Here is a 26840-nt window from a genome sequence, read left to right on the forward strand (position 1 = left end):
GGCTCCATGTACTCCGCAAGACCGCAAAGATGAGTTCATCGGGCTCCGGCAAGACGCGTTTGCAAGGCATCAACTGTCAAGGAAACAATGAACTACTTGTCCAGTACCACGATTGTCTGTCTTCATCGCGGAACATGCGGCAAGCACGCACCGTTTCCATTCACGCAACCCTACTGTCTCTCTCAGTGCCAAAAGAAGGCATCTCCACAAAGAAGCCGGAAACAACCAAGCATCACAGGCCCTACTAATGGCCCATTTACACCGGCTCTCTGCAGAGCGAGCTGCCGTAAAAGACACTGTCCCCATACCGTGCCACGATCCATCGCCCATTAAAAGCCCATGATCTCTCGCCCTAGAGACTAAGCACTCAGAAGCTTTCTAGCGGACTGTCCGACGGCGTGTCACTAGCTGCCAAAGTCGACTCCATTCACAGACTCGCCTCTGTCTAGTGCATCTTCCCATGTGGCGAGTTGGATAGTGCACGCATTGGGGCGCTCTGGCATCTCCCTGTTTGCGGCTCTGACTGGCTGTAGAAAGAGGCACTTGCCAGTGGACCTTGTACCCACGTAGCAACATTTGGAAGCTGAAAGAAAGACAAAACCAAACAACACAGTTTGAATAAAGACAAGAGTCCGGAACCGGTAAAGCCAATTCTGGTCTGGATCCGATCATGCAGGCCACAAGCGGGGGAGTTGGACTGTATCTGGCTTAATTATCAGATCTGACTGCACAAGGCAGCACAGACTGCTGATGCTGAAACCACGTTTACAAGATCTATTATATATGGGATCTTGTAATAGTATATGTTGTCTGCTGCTACTTGGAATAGATAGCACTCTCAGGCCTTGAGCGGTACTGCCATGGTCTCTAAGGAGTACAAAATGGCATGAATTCGAAAGTTAAACAAGGGTCTGTATACAACTCTGATCAATGTAACAGTATTGTCTCAGTATAATCTTGCACTCTGTTTACACTGCAGCCTAATCCATCTAGTTTGCGAAGTCCCTGACACAAGTCTCAGATCAATATTGTAACGCGACAGGATGCTTTGTGTAAATTGGAGTGAATCAGTTGCTGCGCAGATGCACCTGAATAGCTAATTAATACCCGTACGCAAGCACCCTCAAAAATGAAGGAAGATACTACGGCGCACCTTGGCGCTAGACGACTATTGAATTTGTGTTCATGTGTTCTTTACCCCTGGTGCCTGCATCGGCGACGATGGTGATGCTAGTAGCCGTCTTGTTACTCTCGGTACGTACCGATCGCCGCAAGATCAGGGCTGGCTGTCGAAAAGAGGGAGGAAAACGTCCGCGGGCGTCTTTCAACACCAAAACCCCTTGCATAACTATATTCCTAGACCAATTTGCTTATTAAGAGCAAATTTTCACACTTAGCAAGCATTGTCTCCTTACTTCTTGTGCTGATACCCCTAAGCACGATGCTGCACAAAAAGGCATCGGTATAGAGCCAGCGGGCGTATCGCAGCCTCTCGTCACATCTCCCACGCATACCGGAACCAGGTGCGCCGCTGAACCTGGGATCCCCCTAGCAGAAAAAAATATGCTGTATCCCGGGCCTCCTTTTCATCAGCCAGTGCCATGGGCAATTCTTCGTTCATGCGCGAGTATGGGATTCTTCTCGTTTGCGCCGAGACTGCCGTCGCATTTCGCGACAAATGCGGTCTCTTGCTGATCGACCCGGGCCTTGTCTTGGAAACTTACACGGGAGCATCTTCGCTATCAGGTGCGTCGGTACCCCTGCATGATTACGTGCTTCGAAAAGCTGACAAGGGAGATTGCATGCAGGCGTACAAAAGGTACGGAGTATCTACAATTAGCAGTGCCCCGGTACAGGTCACTTGTGACGAGAAACAAAACACAGCCACTTGTCTTTCGCTGAGGAACAAGCTCTTGGGGGCCTCCATCGCGACTCTCCAGCAGCTCCTAGCACTCCAGCAAAGCTCCTACAAGCACGTATGGGTAGTTGTAAGCCATCCGAGGCCCGTCTGCCATGTGGTATTCAGCCCGCCTATGGATCTTGTTTCTGACCCGTCACGATCGTACAGGGCCACTTCTACCCCTCCTCACCCCCGGCCTCTCAGCGCGCCAAAGAGACGCCCCTCCCCTTGTCGCCTCTCTCGAACTACAGGGCTTTGGTGGACGCTGGTTGGGGGAGCCGGAATCAAGGAGTGGCACTCCTGCACAACACCATCTACTCAAAGCCCCAATGAGGAACGTTTCCAGGTATCTGGATGCCCGCCGCTGGTGGATTAACCTTGCGAGGTAGCTGTTGGGTTGGTGGTCTATTTGACATGGGAGCTGGCCTCTCCTGCAGCAGTTTGACCGTGTGGCCGCAGAGTGCTACCTCGTAAAGGGCCAGGTTCATCCTTTCAGAAGGCACAGCTTTGGCCAGTCAGCGTTCGACAATTCGAATCGATTTTCGACGTCTTCCCCTCTTCCAGGAACCACTCTGATCCCTACCGGCCTATAACTATGACGGCATTGCTTTCACGACGACAAATACGAACAGGCTTCGCTGCCTAATATTGATTTTCTTTCCATCTTACGTCCCGCGTCAAAGGAAAGATAATCTGATACGTATGACGTACGATACTTCAGGGCTTATTGTCGGCGGGATTCGCAGCTTTCGTTCCTTGGTCGCATGGATCGTCATCAGAAACCCCTGCAATAGTTTTGCCTGTTTGTTTCCAGCTGAAAAAGCCACTACAGGCGGCCAATGCAGCGTGTCAGCTCAGTATTCTATTTAAAGCCACCGACTTTTCTTTGTCGCCGCCTTTCGGAGGGCATTGGCATTGCAGCTGATACATAGTTAGCTGGACTGTCAGCTTTCCAGGCAAAGCAATAACCAAAGCCGATGGACGTAGCAGCCACCATCTGGTATCGCCGCTAAGCCGGCATGCAACTTATTTTTTTCTTAATTTTTTTTTTCTTCTTACGGATTGGAACCTTGGTGAGGCGTGTCTCTATACTGCGGGGCTCGCGACCTAATGAATGTTAGTTAGCAAAAGCTTTTCATACACCACATCGTGAACTCGGCCGCCCGTGGGTCGTACTGGGAGAAGAAAAAATCGCTGCCATTGGGCCATGGCTTGCGACTTGTCGTGGGTCTCTCGGCATCCAATGACCTCGGCCTCCTGCCCTACGCACGCAAGATTTTATCAGCTTACCTGATCCGGCACTATGCGCAGTGCATATGATAGAGTCTAACTTGCGCTGGTGGTTTGCTTGCCGTTGAGCGAAGTTTATGCCGTATAAGCTAGGACTTTGCAAGCTGCCCTGCACAGACTAGTAGCAGTAGTATTCGCTTTGAGAAAATCCTACATGTACTCAGCGTCCCACTTCTTTTGACGGTTTGCCGCCGTCACGCTAGATCTTTACGCCCTCTGTCTTCTATTAGTTGTACTGTCCGATTGTTCCGCTCTTCACTTCGCCTCTTGGACGGCGTCGGAACTTTGACCCTAGAGAATATGGCTGACGTTACTCGCCGAATCCCGAATTGGGTTAAAGAAGAAGAGAAGTAAGCCATACTCTAAATGATCCATACTTTAGGTTTTGCCAATGCGCGTTTAAGAGGAATCTTATCCCATAAATGACAGGCTTCATTACTGAGTTTACCAGGCAGTTACTCCAAAGAGATAACTATACTGGCGTGCTAACAAATACATGGACATGCTGCACCTCGACGGAGCACCTCCAAAACGCAGTGTATTGCTCAATGTGGAAGCTCCGCTCGAGATCAAGTAGAGAGAGGTAGAATAATTCAAATAACTGCCTGCCTAGCCCTTTTTAGCCTGCACAATGTAAAATTTTCTATAAAGAGATGTCATTTATTGCTGTGACTATGCAGAATGCCCCATATCATTCCAACTATGCAACTGCAGAATACATGTAGTCTCTCTTTATGGCTGCATATACGTACTCCGCACGCTACTGAGCTTACAGAATTGGTTTGGTTTGGAGAGATCGGTAGATCTCGCAACAACCCTGGGGCATGCTGTGGCTTGGGCCAACATATGCAACGGTTAGTAAACGACGATAGATGTGGTATATATGCTCAAATATAGATGTTTCTTCAACTAGAGCCTGTAAAAATCATTGCAACAGCAAATCTCTTGCGCCTCTTTATACCCAGAAATTCGAAAATGCCCTGGCTGCTACACCTCACGTGTTCCACAGGCACCTGGCTGCTTAGTCATTGTTTACTTCGTTACGACAGCGATGCTGGCCTAAAGTGATGATGCACTGATGGGAGCCTCAAGCCCTCAACCCAGGTCACCTTTTCCCCCAGCACTTCTACGCTCTGCATCTTCCACATTCCTTCTATCACCACACAAATTTTATCCCGCACTTCTCGAATGTCATTTTCTACGTTCTATTAAGCCGTGATACCGACCGTTTTCTGCATTTCTTTTCTCTTTCTGTATTATCAAGCATTTGAATTTGCCCTACGCTAGCCGCCTGGCCCGGCTCCAGTCACATCCCTGAGACATCTTCAGTCATGGCGGCCGCAACTAATCCTGAGCAGCGAGAGCTGCAGTTGGTGGACAGCGTTGAATTCAGGATTCTTGCCGTTGCTAACGTCGAAGACAAGCTCCGTGATCTTTTGGGCCGCTATCTGGCGCCCATCATCCTCAAGGCAGACAGCAGTCATGCCTCTGTACGAGTTAAAGTAAGGTTTCCTCACTGATCATCAACCACATTACTGGCCTCTATGTGCTAACATCCTTTAGGTTATTCAACTTCTAGCAAGGCTGAGAACATTCATCCAGCCTCCAAGGTACAGTCACTTGGTTTTTCTTTTCCTCTTCCTTCTCCTCTTCCCTCTCTCCTAGTTTCATGGCACGCCGAAGTTTGTTGCTAACTTCTGGCAGTGTCATCCTACCTGTAAAAGCTCTGCTTGAGCAGTACAAGTCAAATGACTCTAGTGTTATCAAGCAACTTGATCTGCCATTTATCCAGCACAGCCTTAGTCGTCTCGATGAAGATGACAGGCGAGCCTTGGTTCCTATTGCGCTGAAAGGGTGCTCAAAGGACGAAGGCCAGAGCAGAGCAGCCACCTTTTTCAACATCATTCTTCAACTTCTTGTTGATGTCCGTCTACCTTCACGCGGAAGCAAGGATGATGAAGCTTTGAGAGCTTCTATCGGATTGGAAGATGAGGCAGACGCCAAGTATCTCGCCAAGATGCTATCTCTCTTCTTGCGATTAAGGCCTCCTACTCCAAGCAAGACACTGGCTGAGTCAAACCCAACCTTCTCTCAAGAAGAAATCAACTTTTTCTCTGTTGAGGGCGCTGGAACTACCAAGATCTTCCAGAATATCTCACAACTCAGAGCAAAGATAGTCACATTCTTGGCGAGCGCAGCGTTCACCGACGATGAGAAATTTCTCCCTGCTCTGTATGCCTCCTCTAGTCCAGATACGAGGGTAGCCTCTTTAGCAGAGGAAATCATCAAACGGACTTCAGTCTCGTTCGAGAATGAAGACTTGGTGAAAAAGCTGTTCGAGGCTCATGCCCGGCTTCCCGCTGCCTATCGCACGCGAATTCTTACCCTTCTTTCCAAGTCGGCTATTTCTACTTCAATGTCTGGGCACATTGTGAATGTTGTGAAGCTAGACTTTTTGCCAGCTTTCACACAAGACTCTTCTACAGACCCACTCCAGCCGTCGAGCTCCCTGGAAAGAACAAAGTTGCACAAAGCCTTATTCCAATTTCTCTCATGGGTCGCTCAAGTTGGTCCGTCCAACAAGGACTTCTCGATTGGCCCGAATCTTATTAAGAGCATGCAAAGCTACATCGAGTCACAAGGATGGCCGGTTCCGGTACAAATATCTCATGATGAGACTCAACTTCGCTCAAGAGGCTATGAAACCATTGGAATGCTCGCGCGTTCCGCTGATATTCCTTTCGAAGCACAGGTTGACTTGGCTGCTTGGCTCTTCCAATCACTGTCTGAAGATCCTACCAACGACGCTGTGGTCAACATTGATGGAGCACTCTCAAGTCTGACATCAAAGATCCCTAGGCACATCGCTGATGAAGACCCAAAGTTGAGGACCTTGCTCCTCAAATACATGTCTCTTGCTGAAAAAGCACCCGCTGTACGAAGCACTCGTCATGCAGTTGTCAAGTGGGCCAATGAGTGTCTGTCATTCATAAACATTGATGCTCGTTGGATAAACTTTATGGCTGTTGCCGGCCGTCTTAACGAGAGAAGCGATGTGGTTGAGCAAGGGCAAAAGGGTCTGGACCCGTGGACCTACTACGCCCACAGCGAGATAGCTCCCGTCTTACCTGACTGGCGCATGATGGTTTTCAAGTACTTCACCCTCACTCCCGAATTTCAACCCGATGCTGGTTCCGAGGCTGGCCACGGGGCGATAGTCCTACCCCATGAGAGCATCTTTACCAATTTTAAAGGCACTGCTATCCACGCATTTCCTCTTGTCATTCAATACTGCAAGCAAATAATGTTTCTTTCAGCCCTTGAAAATTTCAACGTTCAGCCAGATTGGATGCAGGCGCTCAGTGCACAAATCAAAACGAACATTGAATCTCGTCAAAAGATACGAAAGTATTTGGCATACGGAGACCAGAGTTTTCTAAACATCTTTCTAAGTGCCTGTATTATTGGCTCTTCTGTCGAGGATGCTCCAATAGCTGAGGAGAGTCTTCGGTCTTTTGTCGAAGTCGCTTCTCTGGCTCCGTTAAAGATTGTTGCAGAATTTGCCAAAGGCAAAGCCGCTCGTCTTTTACCTCTTATCAAATCTAACAAGAGCGAGATAAGGCAATTGAGCGCGAGAGCTGTTGGTGTCCTGGCGGCGCACCCAGCAGTGGATATTGATGAAGTCCAGAATTGGGGTTTGACTCTCAGTGCTCTGTTTGAGAAAGCTACAGCGGCTATTGGACCGGATCTCAATGCTGCAGAAGGAGCATTGGTCGCCTATGGTCACCTCGGCTCTCGATCTGTCTTCTATAACCATGCATCTGTGGCCGATTGGAAATATCCACTTCATATCCTTGTCGAGGAGAATGTCGCACCATCTCTGTTTGACGCAGCCGTCGAATCTTTCACTCATCTGTGGCTGGCTAAACTGGCTATCCCTCCGAAAGAAGGAGCTACTTCCCTTGATAATGTCATCAAAAAGCTTTCTGAGAAAGCGAAGAAAGGGAATGAAAAGGCGATTGTTGCGCTCGGCATGCTGGCTGCAAGCATCCCAGATTCAGAGCTTCCGGAATCGCCAACTTCATGGTCAGAAGGTCCAGTTGGGGCTATCTTGAAAGAGTTGTTCGCGCTTCATGAAATCAAGAGAGTTGAAGTTCAATTTGCCGTTGGCGATGCTATAACCATTGCAATTGCTCGCTGGGACTCGGACTATGTGAAGCTAATGGTGGACGTGGAATTCCAAAGCCGCGATTTCCAAGCCAAAGCCCGAAGCCAGCTGCTCACAAGTGTCCTAGACAAATTGTTTGAAGATTGCAAGGCTACCAAGCCATCTCTTCTGAAAGCTTCTGGTATCTGGCTTTTCTGCATCGTCCAATACTGCTCTGCTCTCAATGAGGTAACTTCCCGCTTACGACAAGCACAGGCCGCTTTCATGCGCCTTCTCAATTCAAGAGATGAACTGGTCCAAGAAACCGCCTCGCGTGGTCTGAATCTGGTGCATGAGCGTGGAGATAACGAACTCAAAGCCGCCTTAGTGAATGATCTTGTGTCTGCATTTACAGGATCAACCACCCAACTCAAAGTGGACAATGAAACTGAGTTATTTGAGCCGGGAGCGCTACCAACTGGCGAGGGTAGTTCAGTTTCATCCTACAAGGATATTGTCAACCTTGCAAACGAAGTTGGTGACCAAGGCCTTGTCTACAAGTTTATGTCTTTGGCAACCAATGCAGCTACGTGGTCGAGAAGATCTGCTTTTGGACGCTTTGGTCTCACTAATATCCTCTCAGATTCTGAAGTCGATCCCAAGATATATCCAAAGCTCTTCAGATACCGATTTGATCCGAATACCAACGTCCAACGAGCCATGAACGAGATTTGGAAAGCTTTGGTCAAAGATCCAAAGACGGTCATGGACGTTCATTTTGACGCCATCATGGAAGAGCTCCTCAAGAGCATCCTCGGACGAGAATGGAGAATGCGAGAAGCCAGCTGTGCTGCCATTTCCGACATCTTGACTGGTGTCCCATTCCACCAATACGAGAAGTTTTATGGAGATATTTGGACAAAGGCTGTCAAGGTCCTTGACGATGTGAAGGGAAGCGTCAGGGAAGCAGCTTTCAGGCTTTGCAGAGGCCTTTCCACCACTCTCGTTCGACAGCTGGAAGAGGGAACTCACGAGTCATCAGCCAATGCTATGATGCAGAAGGCGCTGCCTTTTTTGCTTTCTGAGAAAGCTGCAGAGAGCTCAGTTCAAGAGGTCCAGGCTTTTGCTATCATTACAATCATCAAGACCGCACAACACGGCGGCAAGCACTTGAAACCATTTATCCCAGAGATGATACCCAAGCTTCTCGGACTTTTGAGCACCATCGAACCTGAGCGCATCAATTACTATTATCAACGAGTCGGCGAAGATAGTCGGGAGCAGATTGATAAATTGCGATCCAGAATGGTCAATGCTTCTCCCATCTCGGAAGCCATTGATAACATCCTACGCTTTGTTGATGAGGACGTGATGACGGAGCTCGCTCCACGCCTTGAAGCAACTATCAAGACTGCCATTGGAATGCCTACCAAGATTGGCTGCAGCAGAGTCTTGACAACTCTCTTTACCCGTCATACAAATGAAATCAAATCCGTCTCTACTCGATTTTTGGAATTATTGGGCAAGCAGGTTCTGGACAAGAACGACGAAGTCAGTCAAGCTTATGCTCGCGCTGCTGCATATATTATGCGAGTCGTCTCAGATAGCGCCAAGCAGCGGTTCTCGGAGCGCATGTTGAACCTTTATCTACAATCGGAAGAGGAGAGTCGCCGCCAGAAAGTTGCGGATGTTATTGTTTCCTTGGCAAAGGTGTCCCCTGATCACTTCAACACTCAGGAGACGCTCTTACTACCATTTTCTTATCTCGGTGCTCATGATGTTGATGAATACACCGGCAAAGTATTCCAAGAAGTGTGGGATCAGCATTCCGGTAGCAATAGAACTGTTGTTCGCTATGTGCCAGAGATTGTTGACCTTGTTGAACGCTGTCTGGCTACGACTCAGTGGTCACTGAGACACACTGGTGCTTTTACAGTGGCTGCCATGGTGTCGGATGTGGCCAGCGCCAGTGATACCACAGGTGCAATTGGAGAGGCCAACTTGAAGGCCATTTGGCCCGTCTTTGAAAAGGCCCTCGCTCTCAAAACTTTCCCCGGCAAAGAGAAGCTTCTGGAGTCATTCCCTGACTTTGTTGAGAAGGGCCAATCTCTATGGAGATTCAATGCTGATATTGCGGCTCTAATGAAGAAGATTGTTATTCGCGAAGCAAAGCGGAACAATGACGACTACCGTGTTCATGCTTTCCGCTGCTTGTGGCGATTTGCGAAATTGGCGGATAACTTTGACATGTTGCAAGATATTGTTGATATTGTGACACCTCACTTGGAGGATTTTAAGGACGAGAATAAGATGGACGTGGATTCCAAGGAAGAAACTGTCATCAAGACTGCGAAGAATGGACTGGAGGCTGTGGCCCGTGGATACAGTCGCTCGTCAGACAGACGAGCCTATGCCGTTGGCATTCAAATCATCAAGGCTCTTGAGCCTTTCCTTTCGGATCCGAAATTCAACGTGATCAAGCGAGAGGTTTGGTATGAATCAGTCATCGACCTGATGAAGGACCTTGCAGCGTCTGAGCCTGCAGCAGATGCCTCTTCAGTGGACAAAGATGGTCTTGTACAGGCATATCTCAGCAGCTTGGATGTCGACAAGGCGGAAGTTGGCATTGAATCTCAACGACTCAAGCGAGCCGAGGCAGTTTCAGCAACGCTCAAGACTTATTCGAGTGGCGTGTTTGGCAAATCTGCTGTACAGCTAGATGAATTCGTGGCGGCAGTGGAAAAGGCCAAGGTGGAAGAACGCGTTCCAGAGATACAGAAAGCCTGGCAGAGAGTATTGGTGGAATTGCAAGAGGCTAGTGTCTAGGAATAAGGGATTGGAATGGAGGATGGTTGAATTATTTGCTACATTATAAACTTTGCTACAAGATCTTCTTTTTTGGGATGCCTCATATACATGTATATTGAGGATCATAGGTATCTACGGATTCGAATATGGCAGATAACCACTCAAATGAATGATTCATATATATTCAGATAAACGATTTAGTCGAAATACGTGACTGTTGTAAGTGATGTGATTTTGAAACTAGAACTAGGAACGGTCTCTTAATTTTCTTTTCGAATATATTTGTCCACGCTGCAAATTTTCGCCATCTAACCTTTTTTCTTCACTTTTCAAACATAGCCAAAGCACCAACGTTTGTCAGCTTGCTATCAAACTAGAGCATCACCACAACTCAATCTCTCCCCGGCATTAAGTGTATGGCTAACATTATAATGATAGGTAATACTTCGAAAGTCAAGTGTCCAGAAAAGAAAGGAGCGTTTTTTGCCGAAGCTGCTTGCTTGGCTCGAGAATCACTACGATCACACCTTCGAGCACGATCGACTATGGAAAAGAAAGGAATACCACAACTGTGATGAGAGATGAGAAGCGGGAAGACACGATATTTCAGAGCTTTTGCTATACCAATGAAACGAAATACGACCTTGTCGATACCTCATATACCCAAAGGAAAAGAAGAGGAAGAAAGAATTCATCTGAATACGATACAGTCGAGAGATACAGCACCTAAGAAAGAAGGGATAGATACGCCTAATGAATACTACAAGAAGATACTCGCAAGCTCAACGATAGCCTCAGCGTAGCTCAAATCCAGTTTATCTACAGGGATTGATTGGATATAGCTATGCTTGTATGACAGAGGATTCGATGTGCCAATATGTGTTGTTTGCAATGGTAACATAAGTCAATCTGGGACATGTCGGGAGAAAAATACAATGAAGACACGATATATTTGCCTCTTTATTGCTATAAAATTCTTGCAGAAAGACAAAGACAGAAAATTTCTCCTTCTGGGCTACTTTCCAGGTTCCAAATAAGCCTCTGGAAGTATACATATCAAAGTTCATGGTTTCAATCTCTTGGTTTAGGTTGAAGCAGTTATACTTACTGCTAACAGCGTATGAGCAGCAATTAGTCAATCAACACACTTTTTTTTTATTATCCTAGCGAATAAATCGAATCAAGATAGAATCTCAGATTCGGATATGCGAGTAATACAACAGCATAGACAAATCAAGCTCGCTTATCTGCCCTTTCTCTCCAACTCGTAGGGTAAGCATCATGTGGCGTTGAGCGGCATGACGGCGCTAGGAATGATCCGGCCGACCGGTTATTCCAGACGTACCTCCAGGTACCCGCCAGCCAGAGGTCCTGCAGGAGGTACCTGCGCCAAGTTCCATGGCGGGGTGCTCCTGTTGCGTCATGTTCGCGGTGCCTGTGGCGTCGATGCAGCCTGTATTTCATTACTGCCTTACGGTTATCGTCTATCGTGTCTACCTAGCCCTAGCAGTTTTCAACCCTTCCTCAGTGTTCTGCGCGATTCGAACCTTTGCTTCTCTGGACCCAACTTATTGCAAGCATTTTAGGGGCTCTAAACCAGAATCACGCTTCTCAAAGCATTCAGATCCCTTTGGCTAGGGAAACATCGCTATTCTATACGTTTATTAACTGTACTTGGACTCGACCGCAATTTTCCCTTGAGTCTGATTGAGCCAACCAGCGCGTGTGGGGCAGTATCTTAGTCCTATCTGACCGGCATTTCTTGCAGCTCCCCGATCCATTTGGCAGTTCAATCATCACCCACTACCCGCTACTGTTGGCGAGAAGACGACTGGTTCCGACGCTTGTGTTCAAAGAGAGCAATTCAACCCTCTTTCCGCCAGCTGCCTCACCACCTAACAGACATCTCAGCCGGTTGGGGGCGTTGTGGCATCACTTTGACCAGCCATGGATGAGAGCATTCAGCACTTCACTGACATTACTGGAGCGAGCGTCGATGTGGCTCGAGGCTTCCTGGAGATTACGGGAGGAGACTACCAGCGGGCCATCGAGCTTTTCTTCGAGAGTCCAGATCTAGTCGGAGCTGGCGTATCCAGCAACCCTCCCGCCGCCTCGACGTCTCAACCTCCCGCACCACGGAGAGTCAACATTGGCAGAGAAGATGCCAGCGGAGTGATCCACATCAACAGCGACGATGAGGACGATGCGGATGTCGATATGCAATACCACGATGACGACGATGCCTTCGACGCCGACGAGGACGAGCGAGTTGCCGCTGCGCAGGCAGCCGCCTTTGCACAAGAAGAGGAAGATGCTGCCATGGCAAAGCGTCTACAGGAGGAATTATACCAGGAATCGGGGTCAGCTGGCGGGGATGTCAGGGCTCCTATCGCTCGGACGACAGAGACGCTTGTGGCTCCAGACCCATCATGGGGAGAAGAGGAAAGCTCAGCTATTTTGGAACAACTGAGAAGGAGGCGGCAGATGCCCGGTAAGTCTACCCGATCCTTTGAGAAGGGAGACGTCAAAGGAAAAATATGTGAAGAAGGTGTCTAACGCTTCGTATAGCTCCCACTAGAGGGCCCTTTGGTCACCGGATATGGGGAGATGATACGAGAAGCGCTGAGCCCGCGGGCGATGACAATACATCTGCCCATGCTAGGCGCCTCGAGGATTTGTTCCGACCGCCCTACGATCTGATGTCTCGATTGTCATGGGATGAGGCCCGTACGCTGGGCAAGGAAGACAAGAAGTGGATTATGGTCAACCTGCAAGACATGAGTGACTTTAGCTGCCAGATGCTCAACCGAGATATTTGGAAGGACAAAGCTGTGAAAGATCTGGTCAACGAAAACTTTATTTTCCTGCAGTTGGATAAGGATTATCCCGATGCGGAGGAGTATATAACATTTTACTTCCCTAACCGGTCACATGAAAATCCAGACAACTACCCTCATGTCTCCATTGTTGATCCTCGAACTGGAGAACAAGTCAAAGTATGGAGCGGGAAGCCCTTCCCCAACGCCAATGAATTCCATGCCGAGGTGGCCGAATTTTTGGACAGATATAGCCTTGCAGCCAACAGCAAGAACCCAGTTGCTAGGGCACCAGCTCGGAAACCTCAAGTTATTGACGTGGATCGAATGACGGAAGACGAGATGCTGGAGATGGCGCTCAAGAACAGCTTGGCTGGAGCTCAGAGTGGTGGCTCAGGATCGGGCTCGGGATCCACGCCAAGTGTTCATGATCCCGATGCATTGACCAAGGAGGAGGCTAAAACATCTGAAGAACAAGAGTCGCAGAACCCATTTGCTCAGATCTCTAGCATCAACCCTCATGTTGAGCCTGATAACAATCCCTCTACAACGACACGCATCCAGTTCCGACACCCCGACGGCCGCATCATTCGGCGGTTCAACTTGCAGGACCCTGTTCGCAGGATATATGAATGGCTCAAGGCGGAGCCGCTGCAGGGTAAAGAAGGGGTTACTTTTGAGCTGAAGCAGATGCCTCAGGGACAAGATCTTATCGAATCGTTGGATTCTACCATTGTAGAGGCAGGCCTGAAGCAAGGAACAGTCATGATTGAGTTTATTACAGACGAATAATGGCGCTGATGGGCGACTTTTTACTATTGAATGACGAATAACGATATATAAGATGCGGAAACGAGACAGGTCTCTTGACACCGCTTATTAAGCATGGCTAGGATGACCATGGCTGCATCTGCTTGATAGACAAGATGGGATATAAATACCCGTCATGGGCGAACCGGTTCTACGATGATTTGCTTGGTTTATTTGCTGTTTTATAAGGGAGGAAACCGCTGATTACAAAGTACGAGGAACTTGGTAGCATAGAGGAGCTATTGTGCGTTTGGCTCTTCTGACGGAACATGGGCTTGCTCTCTGGGGGTTTCCTTTTCTGCTTATTTTTTTCCTTCTCCCTTTTCCCCCTTGGAAACACAACCTCTGCCGTGTTGTGATATTTTAGGTAGACAATGCAAGTGTTTTTACACGGGAAATTAGCGAAACAGCAAGTTTCAGCTGCTTTGATTGCCCTGCGATTCGCCCTTTCTTTATTGATGTACCTTGAGGCTGAAGAAGGGCTAACAGATGCATTTAATGCGCTTGTGTAACCCCTGGTTGCGATTGGCGTTGCCCCGCAATAAACCCCACGAAATGGTGGCGTAAACAATGGGCGACCAGCTGATTTGTTTTGATGCGGTTGGGTTTGGCATTTGTTTACAAGTAGTACATGACGATCAATGGGTCGTCCTTGGCCAGTTTGTTTAATATCATGTTATAAGTCAGATAATTTACATGACGCTGCCGAGTTGTAACTCTGCGAGATGTCGCCGCCTTCATGTTGTTAGCCCCATAGCATGTTGAGTAAATAGCTGATCGCTGACGGTTGATCGATAAGCAAGCTCGAGCTGTGTTGCCGGTGCGACGGCCGGGATCGCCGCCTGTAAAACAGCGACAGGCACCCTACAGGCACAGGCGCAGGCACCGCAGCGCCCTACCCCTACAGCAGCGGGAGCGCTTGTGCCGGCCCATAGTGGGGCTCACCGCCAGCAGCTCCAAGCAACCGATACGACATTCAGCCATTTCCAGCACATGCCCTTTATCCCGTGCATCATCAAGCACCAACGCCCGTTGTCCGCTTCGCGCCCCGGCTTGCTACTCTCGTTTACATAAACCGAAAACTGTTTTCCACTCTTTCATACACGGCGAACCGAACCATCATAGAGCGCATGGCTTTATGAGCTCGCAGCGACGACACTGCCCTTTTGGTGGACGCGCAAGTAGCCGCTCCCATTCCATTCCCGCCCATCCATCGGTAGCGCAGAACCGGTGACGAGAATACATACCAGGACGGACGCCATGGCGGAATCGCACCGTTATGCGGATGAGGCCAATGAGGTTCTGGATCCGGAGCTTCTATACACGAAAGAATACTGCATTGGTCAGTTTGCTGGTCTGGGGGATCTTTAGTTGTCTTGGTCGTGATCCCTAATGCTATGTTGCTTGCAGGCGGTGGTAGCTTTGGCAAGGTGTTCAAGGGGTACGTCGTATGTTTGCATGTCCTGCCGTCTCTGGCTGGGCTTTTATCTTTTGCCTTTTCTCTCTCTCTATTGAAATTGAATTATGCTGCTGGCGCCTCTGCTGACTCGTTCTCCTGCGCCCTTTTAGAGTCGACAAACGCACTGGCCACTCTGTTGCCATCAAGATCATCGACGTCGAAAATGCCGAAGACGAGGTCGAAGACATCATCCAAGAAATCGCCATCCTGTCCGAACTCCAGTCGCCATATGTGACCAAATACTACGGATCCTATGCAAAGGGCGCAGAACTATGGATTGTCATGGAGTTTTGCGCGGGCGGCAGCTGTGCTGACCTGATGAAGCCAGGGATCATGGGCGAGGATTACATTGCAATCATCATAAGGGAGCTGCTGATGGGTCTGGACTATCTCCACGCGGACAAGAAACTACATCGCGACATTAAGGGTGAGGGCTCATATGGTTTCTACGATCCTGCAAAAAGGTTGAATTTTTTACTGACACTATTGTTAGCGGCTAATGTCTTGCTGGGGGCCAACGGCCAGGTCAAGCTGGCCGATTTTGGCGTCTCGGGCCAGCTCTCAGCTACAATGACAAAGAAGAACACATTCGTTGGAACTCCCTTTTGGATGGCACCGGAGGTCATTAAACAATCTGGATATGATCACAAGGCTGATATTTGGTCACTCGGTATCACAGCTCTCGAGCTAGCAAACGGCGAGCCTCCTTACGCCGATATTCACCCCATGAAGGTTTTGTTCCTCATCCCCAAGAATCCACCACCAAGGCTAGAGGGAAATTTTACAAAGGCCTTTAAAGATTTTGTCGAATTGTGTCTGCAGCGAGATCCAAAGGAACGACCGACTGCGAGAGACCTTTTGCGACATCCGTTTATTCGAAAGGCAAAAAAGACTACATACCTTACAGAGTTGATTGAGCGACATACTAGATGGGCGGCGACACATAAGACAGAAGAAGACGACCCATGGGAGGTTAGCGAGAGCGCACCTCCCGAGAGGACGCGGGTGAATGAAGACATGTGGGACTTTGGCACAGTCAGGCTTGTCAATGATCGTGGTGGTGTTGTCAACCGGCCGAGTAAGCTGAACCCGCTCGGTGCAAGTGCTACTAACACGAGAGCCGGACGGTCATCCGAGAACTCAGATGATTACGGCGAAAGGCGGCGCGAACCATCAAGTCCAACAAAGTTGAGACCAGAACATGTCCTTCAGCCGAGTGATACTCTCAAAGCAGCCAATTCATCCAGCGCAGGAACATCACGGCAATCAAGCCCACAGCGCAAACCAATACCTCATGCTGTCCAGCATCGCGGATTTGTATCGAAAGCAGCTCCTGCGCCCGCCAGCCCTGTCGTGGTGAAGACTTCAAGCTGGGACTTTACACCAAAGGCTCCAAAGATTGTTCCACCGGAACCTCCTTCGCCAGATTATGATCGAGAACTGCAAGCTCATCTGCAGCGCGATATGGGAATACTGAATCTGAATATAGATTTGCCCGAACCTGTACCAACTCCCTCACCCCCTCCCCCCGCAGCTCCCGTGCACCGAGTCATTTCCATACCTCCTGGATTTGAGAAACCAGTTCCGCCAGCTCATGGCGTTTCACCTCGATCAACGAGCACAAAGATTGCACATTACGATGTGCCAGAAATTCCGCCCTATAGAGGTCCATCCCCTAAGCCGCCACCACCTCAGGCTACCGTTGAAAAGCGAACGGTAACACCGGTTATGGCGCATACATCAGCATCTAGAGTATCTGCTTCCTCGCCCAAGACTGCTGAAAAGCGAACGGTCACGCCGGTTATGGCACATACTTCAGCATCCAGAGTATCCAACTCATCACCTCATACGACTGAAAAGCGGACGGTAACCCCGGTTATGTCTCATACTTCCGCATCTAGAGTACCTGCCACATCATCAACTGCACATTCGTCTAATCATGCTGGGCATGCGCCATCAGCATCGGTATCATCATTGCGATCACAGGGTAATTCTTCAGGGATGTTGGATAACTTTCCCTCGCCCCCGGCTGCGAATCCTAACGGAGAGCTTGATGCTCTCAACGATGTCATCTTTCCCGCTCTTGAAGAAGCGCTCAAGAGACGGCAGATTCGACTTCAACAGATGTATAGATCTGTGCAGAAAGGCTCAACAATGTCAGCCAAACAACAGCGAGCCGAGGCTTCTCATGAAAAAGTCCGCAAACTTGTCTATAAGCTAGCACACGTTTGCAAGGAGATTGATTATCACGATAAAGCTGAACCTGTAGGTATGGGCCGTGATGTGGGCAACTTTTTGGAGGGGCTGCTCGAGGAGATTTTGGTTCGAGTTGAGCCGCTGGATGAGGAAGAGGTGTAGGAAAAGAGGCGTAGGAGATGTGAGAAGACGAACGATTTTGTACGGAATAGCTTGAATGAACTGACGAACTGTACTGTTTCTGGGAATGGGAAAATTTTGAGGTAAGCTTCTACTATACGAAGGCATGAAAACATCGACGAAAGAATCATGCCTAGGAGACTTTAACCCTTGGACACCCTTGGGTGGTAGAGGGCTGGGTATTATTGATGCGACGCGTTTGTAAGAGTGACGACGACACTGATAATTGGGTATGAAGGGAACGAATGGGACCGGGCTGGAATAACTTGTTAGAGGGGAGTCTTTTATATGAATTGTTGTATAACTGAACGAGAAGTAGCAATAGAATTTCCTATAGTTTAGGTAGCTTACTTGGTACTAGCTGTGCAATTTATGACTTAATGAATGTGCTCAAATAATGGCTCATACATGCGTGACTTATATGCATTATATGCAGAACACAATAATCGTGAGTGATAATAATCGCGAGTGACATGACGTTGAACTGAAATTGCCGACTTTGGAGCTGGAATTACCGAGTTGGGCAATGGACGCCCGATAAACAACAATCGCAGCGTCTAGTCCTGATCGAGGCACAGCGCTAGCCCGGAGCTGCGCTCGGAAAGACGTCGCATTCCGCACCTTGTTCCGAAGTTTCCAGCTAAAAACGGAGCAATGGAAGGTAAAAAAAAAAATTAACGAAAAAATAATATGCGCTGCGGCGCCGCCGGCGCAGGCCGAAAAAGCTCGGCTCAATTGGCACGAGCCTATCAAACGGTCACTGCGGTAATTTGGCTCCCAAGGGCGATTTTTTGAAACCTGTTCCAAAATCGAAACTCTCTCTTCTTTCTTTTTCCCTCTCTCCTTTCTCTCTGTAACAAAAAAACAAACCTCTCCTCTCTTCTCTTAATTATACTTCCCATTTGTCCTTGTTGGGTCGAATCGGGAATTTTGGACCGTGCACCTCTCTTAGCATCTGGCTGAACCGTCTTCTTTTTTTGTGTCCAAGATGTTGTCGCGAAGCTCTCTCCGGACCGCGCAGGTACGTGGTTACTTTTCTTCTCCCTCTTTTTATGAAGCAGAAGCTCGAGAATGGGATCGATTTGGGAAAGGAAAAAGAAAAAAGAAAGAGAATGGAATACAGTGCATTGCGAGAGTCTTTTTTTTCTCTTGCGATACGCCCGGAAGAGGTGGAGGGGCTGGTGGCTCGAACCGAGGCGATTCCCGCGAGATTTTTTTTTCCAAGATGTGGAGGACCAGCAACTGACATGCAATGACGCCTACAGGTCCTCCGTGCTGCTGCCCAGCCCCAGCAGCTCACTCGATCATTCGCTACCGTCCAGTCCGACATCTTCAAGCCCGCCAAGTTCGGCGGCAAGTACACCGTGACCCTGATCCCCGGTGATGGTATCGGTGGAGAGGTTGCCGAGTCTGTCAAGACCATCTTCAAGGCCGACAACGTGCCCATCGAGTGGGAGCAGATCGAGGTCTCCGGTGTCGAGGAGAGCGCCCTGCGAACCGAGGAGGCCTTCCGCGAGAGCGTTGCCTCCCTCAAGCGCAACAAGCTGGGTCTCAAGGGTATCCTCCACACCCCCGTCAGCCGCTCCGGCCACCAGAGCTTCAACGTCGCCATGCGCCAGGAGCTCGACATCTACGCCAGCATCTCGCTGATCAAGAACATCCCCGGCTACGAGACCCGCCACAAGGACGTTGACCTGTGCATCATCCGTGAGAACACCGAGGGTGAGTACTCTGGCCTCGAGCACCAGAGCGTGCCCGGCGTCGTGGAGTCGCTCAAGATCATCACCCGCGCCAAGTCTGAGCGCATTGCCAAGTTCGCCTTTGCTTTCGCTCTCGCCAACGGCCGCAAGAAGGTCACCTGTATCCACAAGGCCAACATCATGAAGCTGGCCGACGGTCTGTTCCGCAGCACCTTCCACCAGACCGCCAAGGAGTACCCCACCCTCGAGGTCAACGACATGATTGTCGACAACGCCTCCATGCAGGCTGTCTCCCGCCCCCAGCAGTTCGACGTCATGGTCATGCCTAACCTGTACGGTGGTATCCTGTCCAACATTGGTGCCGCCCTGGTTGGTGGCCCCGGTATCGTCCCCGGCTGCAACATGGGCCGTGAGGTTGCCGTCTTCGAGCCCGGCTGCCGTCACGTCGGTCTTGACATCAAGGGCAAGGACCAGGCCAACCCCACAGCCATGATTCTCAGCGGCAGCATGCTCCTGAGACACCTTGGCCTCGACGACCACGCCAACCGCATCTCCAAGGCCGTCTACGGCGTCATTGCCGACGGGTACGTTTCTCTTTTACTCTTTTTCTCTCTAGTGACACGAGATTTACTGACAATTTCTACAGCAAGGTCCGCACTCGCGATATGGGCGGCGAGTCCACCACCCACGAGTTCACCAAGGCCATCCTCGACCGCATGGAGACCATCTAAATACCACACACAAGCCGTCAAGGCGAGAAAAAAAGATTTACACCCAGCACGACCACTAACAAAAACCTCTACCTTTCTCATATTACCTCGACCAGGCGTGCTGGAAGAAAAATGATACCTCAAACCTTAGAAACCGAAGGCGATGCGGAGCGACGCCGCTGGAATTAAAAAACTAAAGGGCAAGAAACAAATCAAGGCCAGATAAAATGGTATGGAGGGCAGGGGGGCGATATTATGGAGAAAATGAAGGTGGTGGGGAGAATGGGGGAGGAAGAAAAGGGAGTGTACCTATGTTTTAACATGAGCGTATGGAGCAAGGCAGCAGTCTGAATATATAGACTTTTTTTTTAACAGTACATGATTATTGATATTACATGTGGGCTGAAACATTACTTTGTGAATTGGCTAGAGGCAGTGAGTATGTGCCGCAGTATTAACTTAAGATGAAATCTAAATCCTTTTTGAGTTGGCCAGATGCACTGACTACTTGCCGTGATATTGATCCAAGATGAAATCTATATACAAAATTGTACTCTACTAATTCTCAAGGTGTCCTGGTTGGCTCTTGTATACCACTTTTATATGCATCTTTACATCTGGATCAATTGATTGTCAATTTCGCAGAGGATCAGGAGATGTCACTGCGGCGACGATTCGGCTGAGGCCCTCAATCAGATAGCCCTTGTCGTGAGAAAAGACAATGCGGAACCAGCCTGGCTTCTCGGACCCGAATCGCTCTCCTGATGCGAGAAAGATTTTATGTTTCAGCAAGGCGTTCATAACGACTCCATCCAGGTCCTCGGGCTTAATGGCATCGGGATTCTCCTGGTGTTTGAGATATGATCTTCCTAGGTCGACCCAGATGAAGAACCCAGCGTTCGCGCCCGGCGCGTAGACAATGTCGTTCTTCTTGGCCCAATTAGTGATGTACTCGTAGTATTCTGCCAATTTGCGCTGGTTTTCCTTGATGTAGTTTTCAACCCAAACGTCATCCTCAAGAACATTGGCAAATGCGTGCTCTGAAAGAGACGAGATGGTGGTGAATAAGACTGCAGGGCCCATTGCCGTTATCAAATCCACGTTGTGCTGCGAGATGATGGCGCCTAGGCGTAGACCATTTGCGCCAAAGTCTTTGGACATGCCCCATAGGACGTGGACGAGCGAGGGATCTATCAGGCCCGTGGGATCGATGGAGAGGACAGAGTAGAAAGGTTCTGGGGGTGGGTTTGAGTCGACCTTGTTTTCGAAGATTGAGAGAGCGTAGATTTCATCGCTGATGAGGTGAAGCTTGTACTTGTTGCAGAATTTGAGGAGGTCGATGAGGACGTCTCGGGAGTAGCATCGTCCGAGAGGGTTATGTGGGTGACAGAGGAGCAGACTGGTGACCTTTTCACCTCTTGCTTGAGCTTCTAAAAGTCTGTCTTCGTATCTCTTGACACAATTTGCTCCTAGCGGGTCGTCTTCTTTGAAGTCGACAAATGCCAGCTTCGTCCCAGTGCGAAGGCATGCATCACTCGGAAAAGCCCCGTAATACGGCCTTCCAAGAAGTATATACTCGCCAGGATTGGCAAACGCCCAGGACAGATGCTCGACTGCAGAAGTACAGCCACTGGTGACGACCACATGCTCCGGCTTTACAGGCTCAACGGGATTCAAATGCTTCGAGAGGAAGCTCGCAATGGCGGTTTTGCCGCGCTTCCAAAAGTCGCCATAAGTAAAGGCCGAGGTAGGGACTTTGAGATTGGCGTGGAGGTGCTCCGAGAGAGTCTCGTGCATGAGGTAGTTTTCTGCGACGCCGAGATTTACATAGCCTGATGGGTTGGAATTGGCGTTCCAGTTGTCTGAGATGTAACCGACTGAGGGATCGGGGGTTGTGAGCTTGGAGGCTCGGGTTGAGAGAGCCATTGTGGATGAAGAGAATATGGACAGAGCTTTTAAGTTATTTTCAAGGAGAGATGGGTAGTAGGAAGATTAAGATTAAAACATGATGAGAAGTAAAGTATCTAGCTATTTAGCTCGAGACTGAAAGGCGCGTAAGACTGAGTGGAGATGTAAGTGGTGGTTAGGATGTTAGGTAGGGGAGATACGGTGAGTTGGCCGGTGCTAGTAAAATACGAAGTGGTTGATCTTAGGAGCCTGACCCCCATATAGGCTAAACCATTTCATAATATTAACTACTATTCGCACAGCTAAGGATTTAGTTGTATAGCTTGGCTACTATACTGGGTAATATTCGCCGGAAGAAATACTTTGGCGGAGCATGATAAGGACTTGCTGCCTTGAGGTTGATGTGTGCGGATCGTCGGCCGACTTGCGACAGAGTTACATTGATATAGGATTGAGATAAGACAGCCAGTGTCTATAGGTGAAAAATTGCCTCGAGTGCAAGTAATGGCGGGGTTTTAGGCTCTTATAAGCTGCAAGCACCTCAGTTAATCGGTGTCTATGCCTAAGTACTGCCTGTAACTTTTAGTCTGCGTTTCTACTCAGTATAAGTGCACCGTCTTCACAGTGAGATTTCCATTTGTACATGTCAAATCGCTCCATGTATAATTTATTGAAACATTTCAATACACAGCCATTTACCAGCTTATTTATATGGGTTTACCATTCCCAGTTTAATACTCAGGTTCATACAATGCATGCCAGCCAGCCCCAAGTCAAATGCTCAGCTCTGTCAAGGCATGCAGCGCATCGGCCGGATCGGGGAATTGAATTCCCGTCCATTTAAGGAAAAAATAACCCTGGCGCCAACCCCTCCATTGGTCGCATGGCGGGGTGACTCCGATTTCTGCTATGACTCGAAGAAGCTGATATTTTTTTTGGTTCTATTTTTGTGACTATATATTTCAACCTCGTTCAAGATTATTCCCCCCAATTTTACTCCGCCAACACCGTTACACGACTACGAATCGATTCACCATGGCGGACAAGCAACCCACTGCCGATGCGGCTGTCGACGCTGTTGCTGCCGCTGCTTCCAAGCTGCACCTTGACGAGGTCACTGGAGAGATGATCTCCAAGACTGAGCTCAAGAAGCGCCAGAAGGCCCGTGAGAAGGAGGCCCAGAAGAAGGAGAAGGACGCCGCCAACAAGGACAAGAAGCCCGCGCAGGCCGCTGGCAAGAAGAACGCTGAGGCTTCCGAGAAGGAGCTCACTCCTAACCAGGTATGTTTGGGCGCTTAATTTTGTCGCGCGACCATTGAATTGTCTGGATTTTTTTCTAATACGATATGTCTATGCAGTACTTCGAGATTCGATCAAGAGCTGTCAACGAGCTCCACGCCCAGGGCAAGGCTTACCCCCACAAGGTGCGCTCCTTCTGATACAGACGAATGGATTCTTGATTGCTCATCAATTCCGTAGTTCCATGTCACCTATGACATCCGCAAGTTCGCCGAGGAGTTCTCAAACCTCAAGAACGGCGAGTCCGACACAACCAAGAAGATCTCTCTGGCTGGCAGAGTCTACGTCAAGCGATCAGCTGGTAGCAAGCTGTTCTTCTACGATATTCGCTCCGAGGTACGTTTCTACGAATATTAAACATGGCTAGGCCACGCAATCTGATAACTTTCTAGGGCACTCGTCTCCAAGTCCTTGCCCAGGCCGACAACCGCGAGGAGGGCACCCCTGAATTTGATGAGCAGCACATCAACCTCCGCCGTGGTGACATTATCGGTTCGTACATGGACATGCTTCACTCCATATGACCTCCTACTGACTGCTCGTATAGGTATCCGTGGTTACCCTACCCGAACCAACCCCAAGACCAAGCAGGGATCCGGCGACTTCTCTGGCGAGCTTTCTATTGCCGCTGTCGAGGTCGTCCTCCTGTCACCATGCTTGCACCAGGTGAGTCATTGTGATCACGGGATCTATATATGTTCATCCTCTTACCCCATTTTAGATTCCCGATGACCACTACGGCTTCAAGAACCCCGAGCAGCGATTCCGTCAGCGATATCTCGATCTGATGATGAACGACAACGTCCGAAATGTCTTCCTCACCCGTGCCAAGGTTGACTCCTACATTCGTCGCTGGTTTGACGACCGGGATTTCATCTCAGTTCAGACTCCTATGCTCAACGCCATTGCTGGTGGTGCCACTGCTAAGCCTTTCATTACTCACCACAATGATCTCAACATGGATATGTTCCTCCGTATCGCCCCTGAACTCTACCTCAAGATGCTTGTTGTCGGTGGATTGAACCGAGTCTACGAGATGGGACGTCAGTTCAGAAATGAGAGCATGGATCTGACTCACAACCCTGGTAAGTTCTTAATCTACAATCTCCAGCATTAAGATATAAAGCTAACTTTTGGTAGAATTCACTACTTTGGAGTTCTATATGGCCTATGCTGATTACTATGACCTCATGAAGATGACTGAGGACCTTGTTACTGGCCTGGTCAAGCACATCCACGGCTCTTACAAGACCAAGTACCACACCATCAACGGCGAGGAGATTGAGATCAACTGGGAGGGCCCATGGCGCCGAATTGAGATGATCTCCACTCTGGAGGAGTGTGTCGGCGAGAAGTTCCCTCCTGCTGACGAGCTCCACACCGATGAGGCCAACCAGTTCCTCAGGAGAATCCTCAAGAAGACTGGTGTTGAGTGCAGCGCACCTCTGACCAACGCTCGTATGCTGGATGCCCTTGTTGGAGAGTTCTTGGAGTCTCAATGCGTAAGTTATTCGCCAATAATTACAACAAACATGCTCTTGTCATTTCCTCAACTAACACTGAATATAGGTTAACCCCACCTTCATTACTGGTCACCCCAAGATGATGTCTCCTCTTGCCAAGAGCTCTCGCAGCGTTCCCGGCCTTTGCGAGCGATTCGAGGCTTTCGTCTGCAAGAAGGAAATTTGCAACGCGTAAGTAATACTAATGTGAGGAATATGAATAAATTTCTGACATAGACTATAGCTATACTGAGTTGAACGTTGCCACCGAGCAGCGTGAGCGATTCGAGGAGCAGGCCCGACAGAAGGCCCAGGGTGACGACGAGGCCCAGGGTGTCGATGAGACCTTCTGCAAGGCCCTTGAGCACGGTCTCCCCCCTACTGGTGGTTGGGGTATGGGTATTGACCGAATGATGATGTTCTTGACCGACAACTACAGCATTAGAGAGGTCCTGGCTTTCCCTACCATGAAGCCTGAGCAGACCAGCGGCCCATCAGACAAGCCTGCCCAAGAGACACAGGCATAGAGGATGTGCATTGAGATTTAAAGAAAAAAATAAAGAAGGAAAAAATGAATGGGAATGAGGCGAATCGTATTTGCCAAATATGGAAATTTGATGAACATGGCTAGAATGCTGTTATAAGACAGCATCATCATATTGATGAATGAAATAAAAATAAGAAAATTGAATCTTTTGCCGCATCAAAATTGTAGATGGATTAAACAATTACAAACAAAACCAGAGGTGACTCGAGTAATAAAAGGGTATCAACAATTCATATATATCATATGTATCTGGAAAAGAAATTGTAGAAAATCGAATGCGCCACTAACGCCCATACCATGCAGCCCAGCTCCGTCTTCCTCAATAACTTGCTTTTAAAACTGTATACGACGCTTGCGGCCGGTATACTTGGATGTGGCCTTGACAATCTTTCCTTTTCTCTCCATCTGTTCCTTCTTCTTGACGATCCATGCCTTGCTTCCCTTCTTGACCTGAGTATTGTTCGCCTTGAGCCTCTTTCTGGCGTCCAAAACGTCAACGTTGTCCATGCCGCTGACGACGCCAGTAATATCAGTGTTGCCGCCCTCATTGTCGTTGTTACCCACGGTGAGGACGAGGTACAGCTTGACGTTCTTGGTGCCAGGGTCGTCCTCGAGGAGACCGGCGCCGAAGCCAGCTTTGACGGCAGCCTGGGTGATCATGTTTCGCTGGGTATCGTTCTTGGGGTAGAATTGGCAGACAGCACGGCCACCTCTGCGCAGCGACGCGTACAAGCCATTGAAGAATCGGGTGAGTCGTCCAGTGGGAGAAGTCTCGCTCGACTCAGCGCTGCAAAGCCACTGAATCGCAGATATACTGATGGCGGCATCAAACGAACCAGCGCGGAAGGGCACGCCCTGGCCAATGTCCGCCAGCATCAGGTCGCCCTCGACGTCGCGCTGTAGCGCAATGTCCAGCATGGAAGGAGAGACGTCCATGCCGATCCAGGTGTGAGGGCCGCCGTCTGCCGGGTCGACGGCGGAGAGAATCTCGCCAGAGAGGCCACTGCCGCAGCCGACGTCGAGGATGAGGGACGGGACCTTGAGGTCGAGGAGCTCGAGGGCGCGACGGGTCATGGAGGCTTGGATGTTTTGGATACGGGAGCTGGTGGTGTATTTGCGGGCTTCGGTGTCGTCATAGTGGACGTCGGCCGCGCTGGAGAGGGAAGAATGAGATGTTAGAAGATGTTGAGTGGTGATGGCGGGGGGGGAGTTGGGGGGAGGAGAGCGTACAGAGAATCCTCGGGGCGAGACATTGTGGTGTTAAAACAGTGGTCTTTTGTGGTTTAGTAATAGGTAGATTGAAATCGCTTGTTGTTTCGCTTAATGCGCCTTGAAGAAATGAGAGGTAGCGCTGAGAACGGTAGTCTTTTTGCTTGGATCCTCAAGTCTGCGCTGCGACGGGGCATCATGATCTTTTTTTGTGGGTGTTATCGATAAGCTTATCGGAGCTGACAAGGTACATGGAGTAGTACATGCCAACATCTTACACGGACGAGACATGTGACGGTGGTCTACATTGTCACACCAACCAAGCGAAACAGCAGATAAAATCCAGAAGAGAGGTGAGA

At 49.3% G+C, this 26840-nt stretch overlaps 8 protein-coding genes across 8 annotated transcripts; 6 read left to right on the forward strand and 2 right to left on the reverse strand.

Annotated features, from left to right (window-relative positions):
• Nucleotides 1-1489: 1489 nt before the first annotated feature.
• On the forward strand, nucleotides 1490-2598 carry GGI43DRAFT_313587 (uncharacterized protein). Its single transcript, XM_083201729.1, has one exon. The coding sequence runs from the start codon at nucleotides 1602-1604 to the stop codon at nucleotides 2274-2276; it is 675 nt and encodes a 224-aa protein (XP_083062736.1). The 5' UTR covers nucleotides 1490-1601; the 3' UTR covers nucleotides 2277-2598.
• A 1669-nt stretch (nucleotides 2599-4267) lies between these two features.
• Nucleotides 4268-10338, forward strand: GGI43DRAFT_399856 (proteasome stabiliser-domain-containing protein). Its single transcript, XM_083205389.1, has 3 exons — nucleotides 4268-4692; nucleotides 4754-4800; nucleotides 4895-10338. The coding sequence occupies exons 1-3, from the start codon at nucleotides 4522-4524 to the stop codon at nucleotides 10161-10163; spliced, it is 5487 nt and encodes a 1828-aa protein (XP_083062737.1). The 5' UTR covers nucleotides 4268-4521; the 3' UTR covers nucleotides 10164-10338.
• A 1196-nt stretch (nucleotides 10339-11534) lies between these two features.
• Nucleotides 11535-14169, forward strand: GGI43DRAFT_399859 (DNA protein crosslink repair co-factor UBX5). Its single transcript, XM_083205390.1, has 2 exons — nucleotides 11535-12636; nucleotides 12714-14169. Exons 1-2 carry the CDS (start codon nucleotides 12093-12095, stop codon nucleotides 13751-13753), a joined length of 1584 nt encoding a protein of 527 aa, XP_083062738.1. The 5' UTR covers nucleotides 11535-12092; the 3' UTR covers nucleotides 13754-14169.
• Nucleotides 14170-15512: 1343 nt separating this feature from the next.
• Nucleotides 15513-17588, forward strand: GGI43DRAFT_421654 (kinase-like domain-containing protein; the record flags this gene model as incomplete). The annotated part of the gene is made up of 2 exons (XM_083207994.1): nucleotides 15513-15657; nucleotides 15724-17588. 2 exons carry the CDS (start codon nucleotides 15513-15515, stop codon nucleotides 17586-17588), a joined length of 2010 nt encoding a protein of 669 aa, XP_083062739.1.
• Nucleotides 17589-18252: 664 nt separating this feature from the next.
• On the forward strand, nucleotides 18253-20384 carry GGI43DRAFT_313719 (isocitrate dehydrogenase (NAD(+)) IDH1). The gene is made up of 3 exons (XM_083201731.1): nucleotides 18253-18627; nucleotides 18872-19894; nucleotides 19957-20384. The coding sequence occupies exons 1-3, from the start codon at nucleotides 18595-18597 to the stop codon at nucleotides 20035-20037; spliced, it is 1137 nt and encodes a 378-aa protein (XP_083062740.1). The 5' UTR covers nucleotides 18253-18594; the 3' UTR covers nucleotides 20038-20384.
• On the reverse strand, nucleotides 20385-22084 carry GGI43DRAFT_313647 (pyridoxal phosphate-dependent aminotransferase). The gene has a single exon (XM_083201730.1). It carries the CDS (start codon nucleotides 21940-21942, stop codon nucleotides 20650-20652), a length of 1293 nt encoding a protein of 430 aa, XP_083062741.1. The 5' UTR covers nucleotides 21943-22084; the 3' UTR covers nucleotides 20385-20649.
• Nucleotides 22085-22864: 780 nt separating this feature from the next.
• On the forward strand, nucleotides 22865-25429 carry GGI43DRAFT_313763 (lysine--tRNA ligase KRS1). Its single transcript, XM_083201732.1, has 9 exons — nucleotides 22865-23205; nucleotides 23283-23348; nucleotides 23404-23559; nucleotides 23616-23715; nucleotides 23771-23889; nucleotides 23945-24308; nucleotides 24364-24725; nucleotides 24793-24917; nucleotides 24970-25429. Exons 1-9 carry the CDS (start codon nucleotides 22960-22962, stop codon nucleotides 25250-25252), a joined length of 1821 nt encoding a protein of 606 aa, XP_083062742.1. The 5' UTR covers nucleotides 22865-22959; the 3' UTR covers nucleotides 25253-25429.
• A 28-nt stretch (nucleotides 25430-25457) lies between these two features.
• Nucleotides 25458-26685, reverse strand: GGI43DRAFT_313788 (18S rRNA (guanine1575-N7)-methyltransferase). The gene is made up of 2 exons (XM_083201734.1): nucleotides 26503-26685; nucleotides 25458-26425 (listed from the first exon to the last, which is right to left on the reverse strand). The coding sequence occupies exons 1-2, from the start codon at nucleotides 26523-26525 to the stop codon at nucleotides 25606-25608; spliced, it is 843 nt and encodes a 280-aa protein (XP_083062743.1). The 5' UTR covers nucleotides 26526-26685; the 3' UTR covers nucleotides 25458-25605.
• Nucleotides 26686-26840: the final 155 nt, after the last annotated feature.

This window comes from Trichoderma evansii (genome assembly GCF_050947405.1).
Source record: "Trichoderma evansii strain SZMC 28006 chromosome Unknown GGI43scaffold_5, whole genome shotgun sequence".
Classification (NCBI taxonomy): Eukaryota; Fungi; Ascomycota; class Sordariomycetes; order Hypocreales; family Hypocreaceae; genus Trichoderma; species Trichoderma evansii.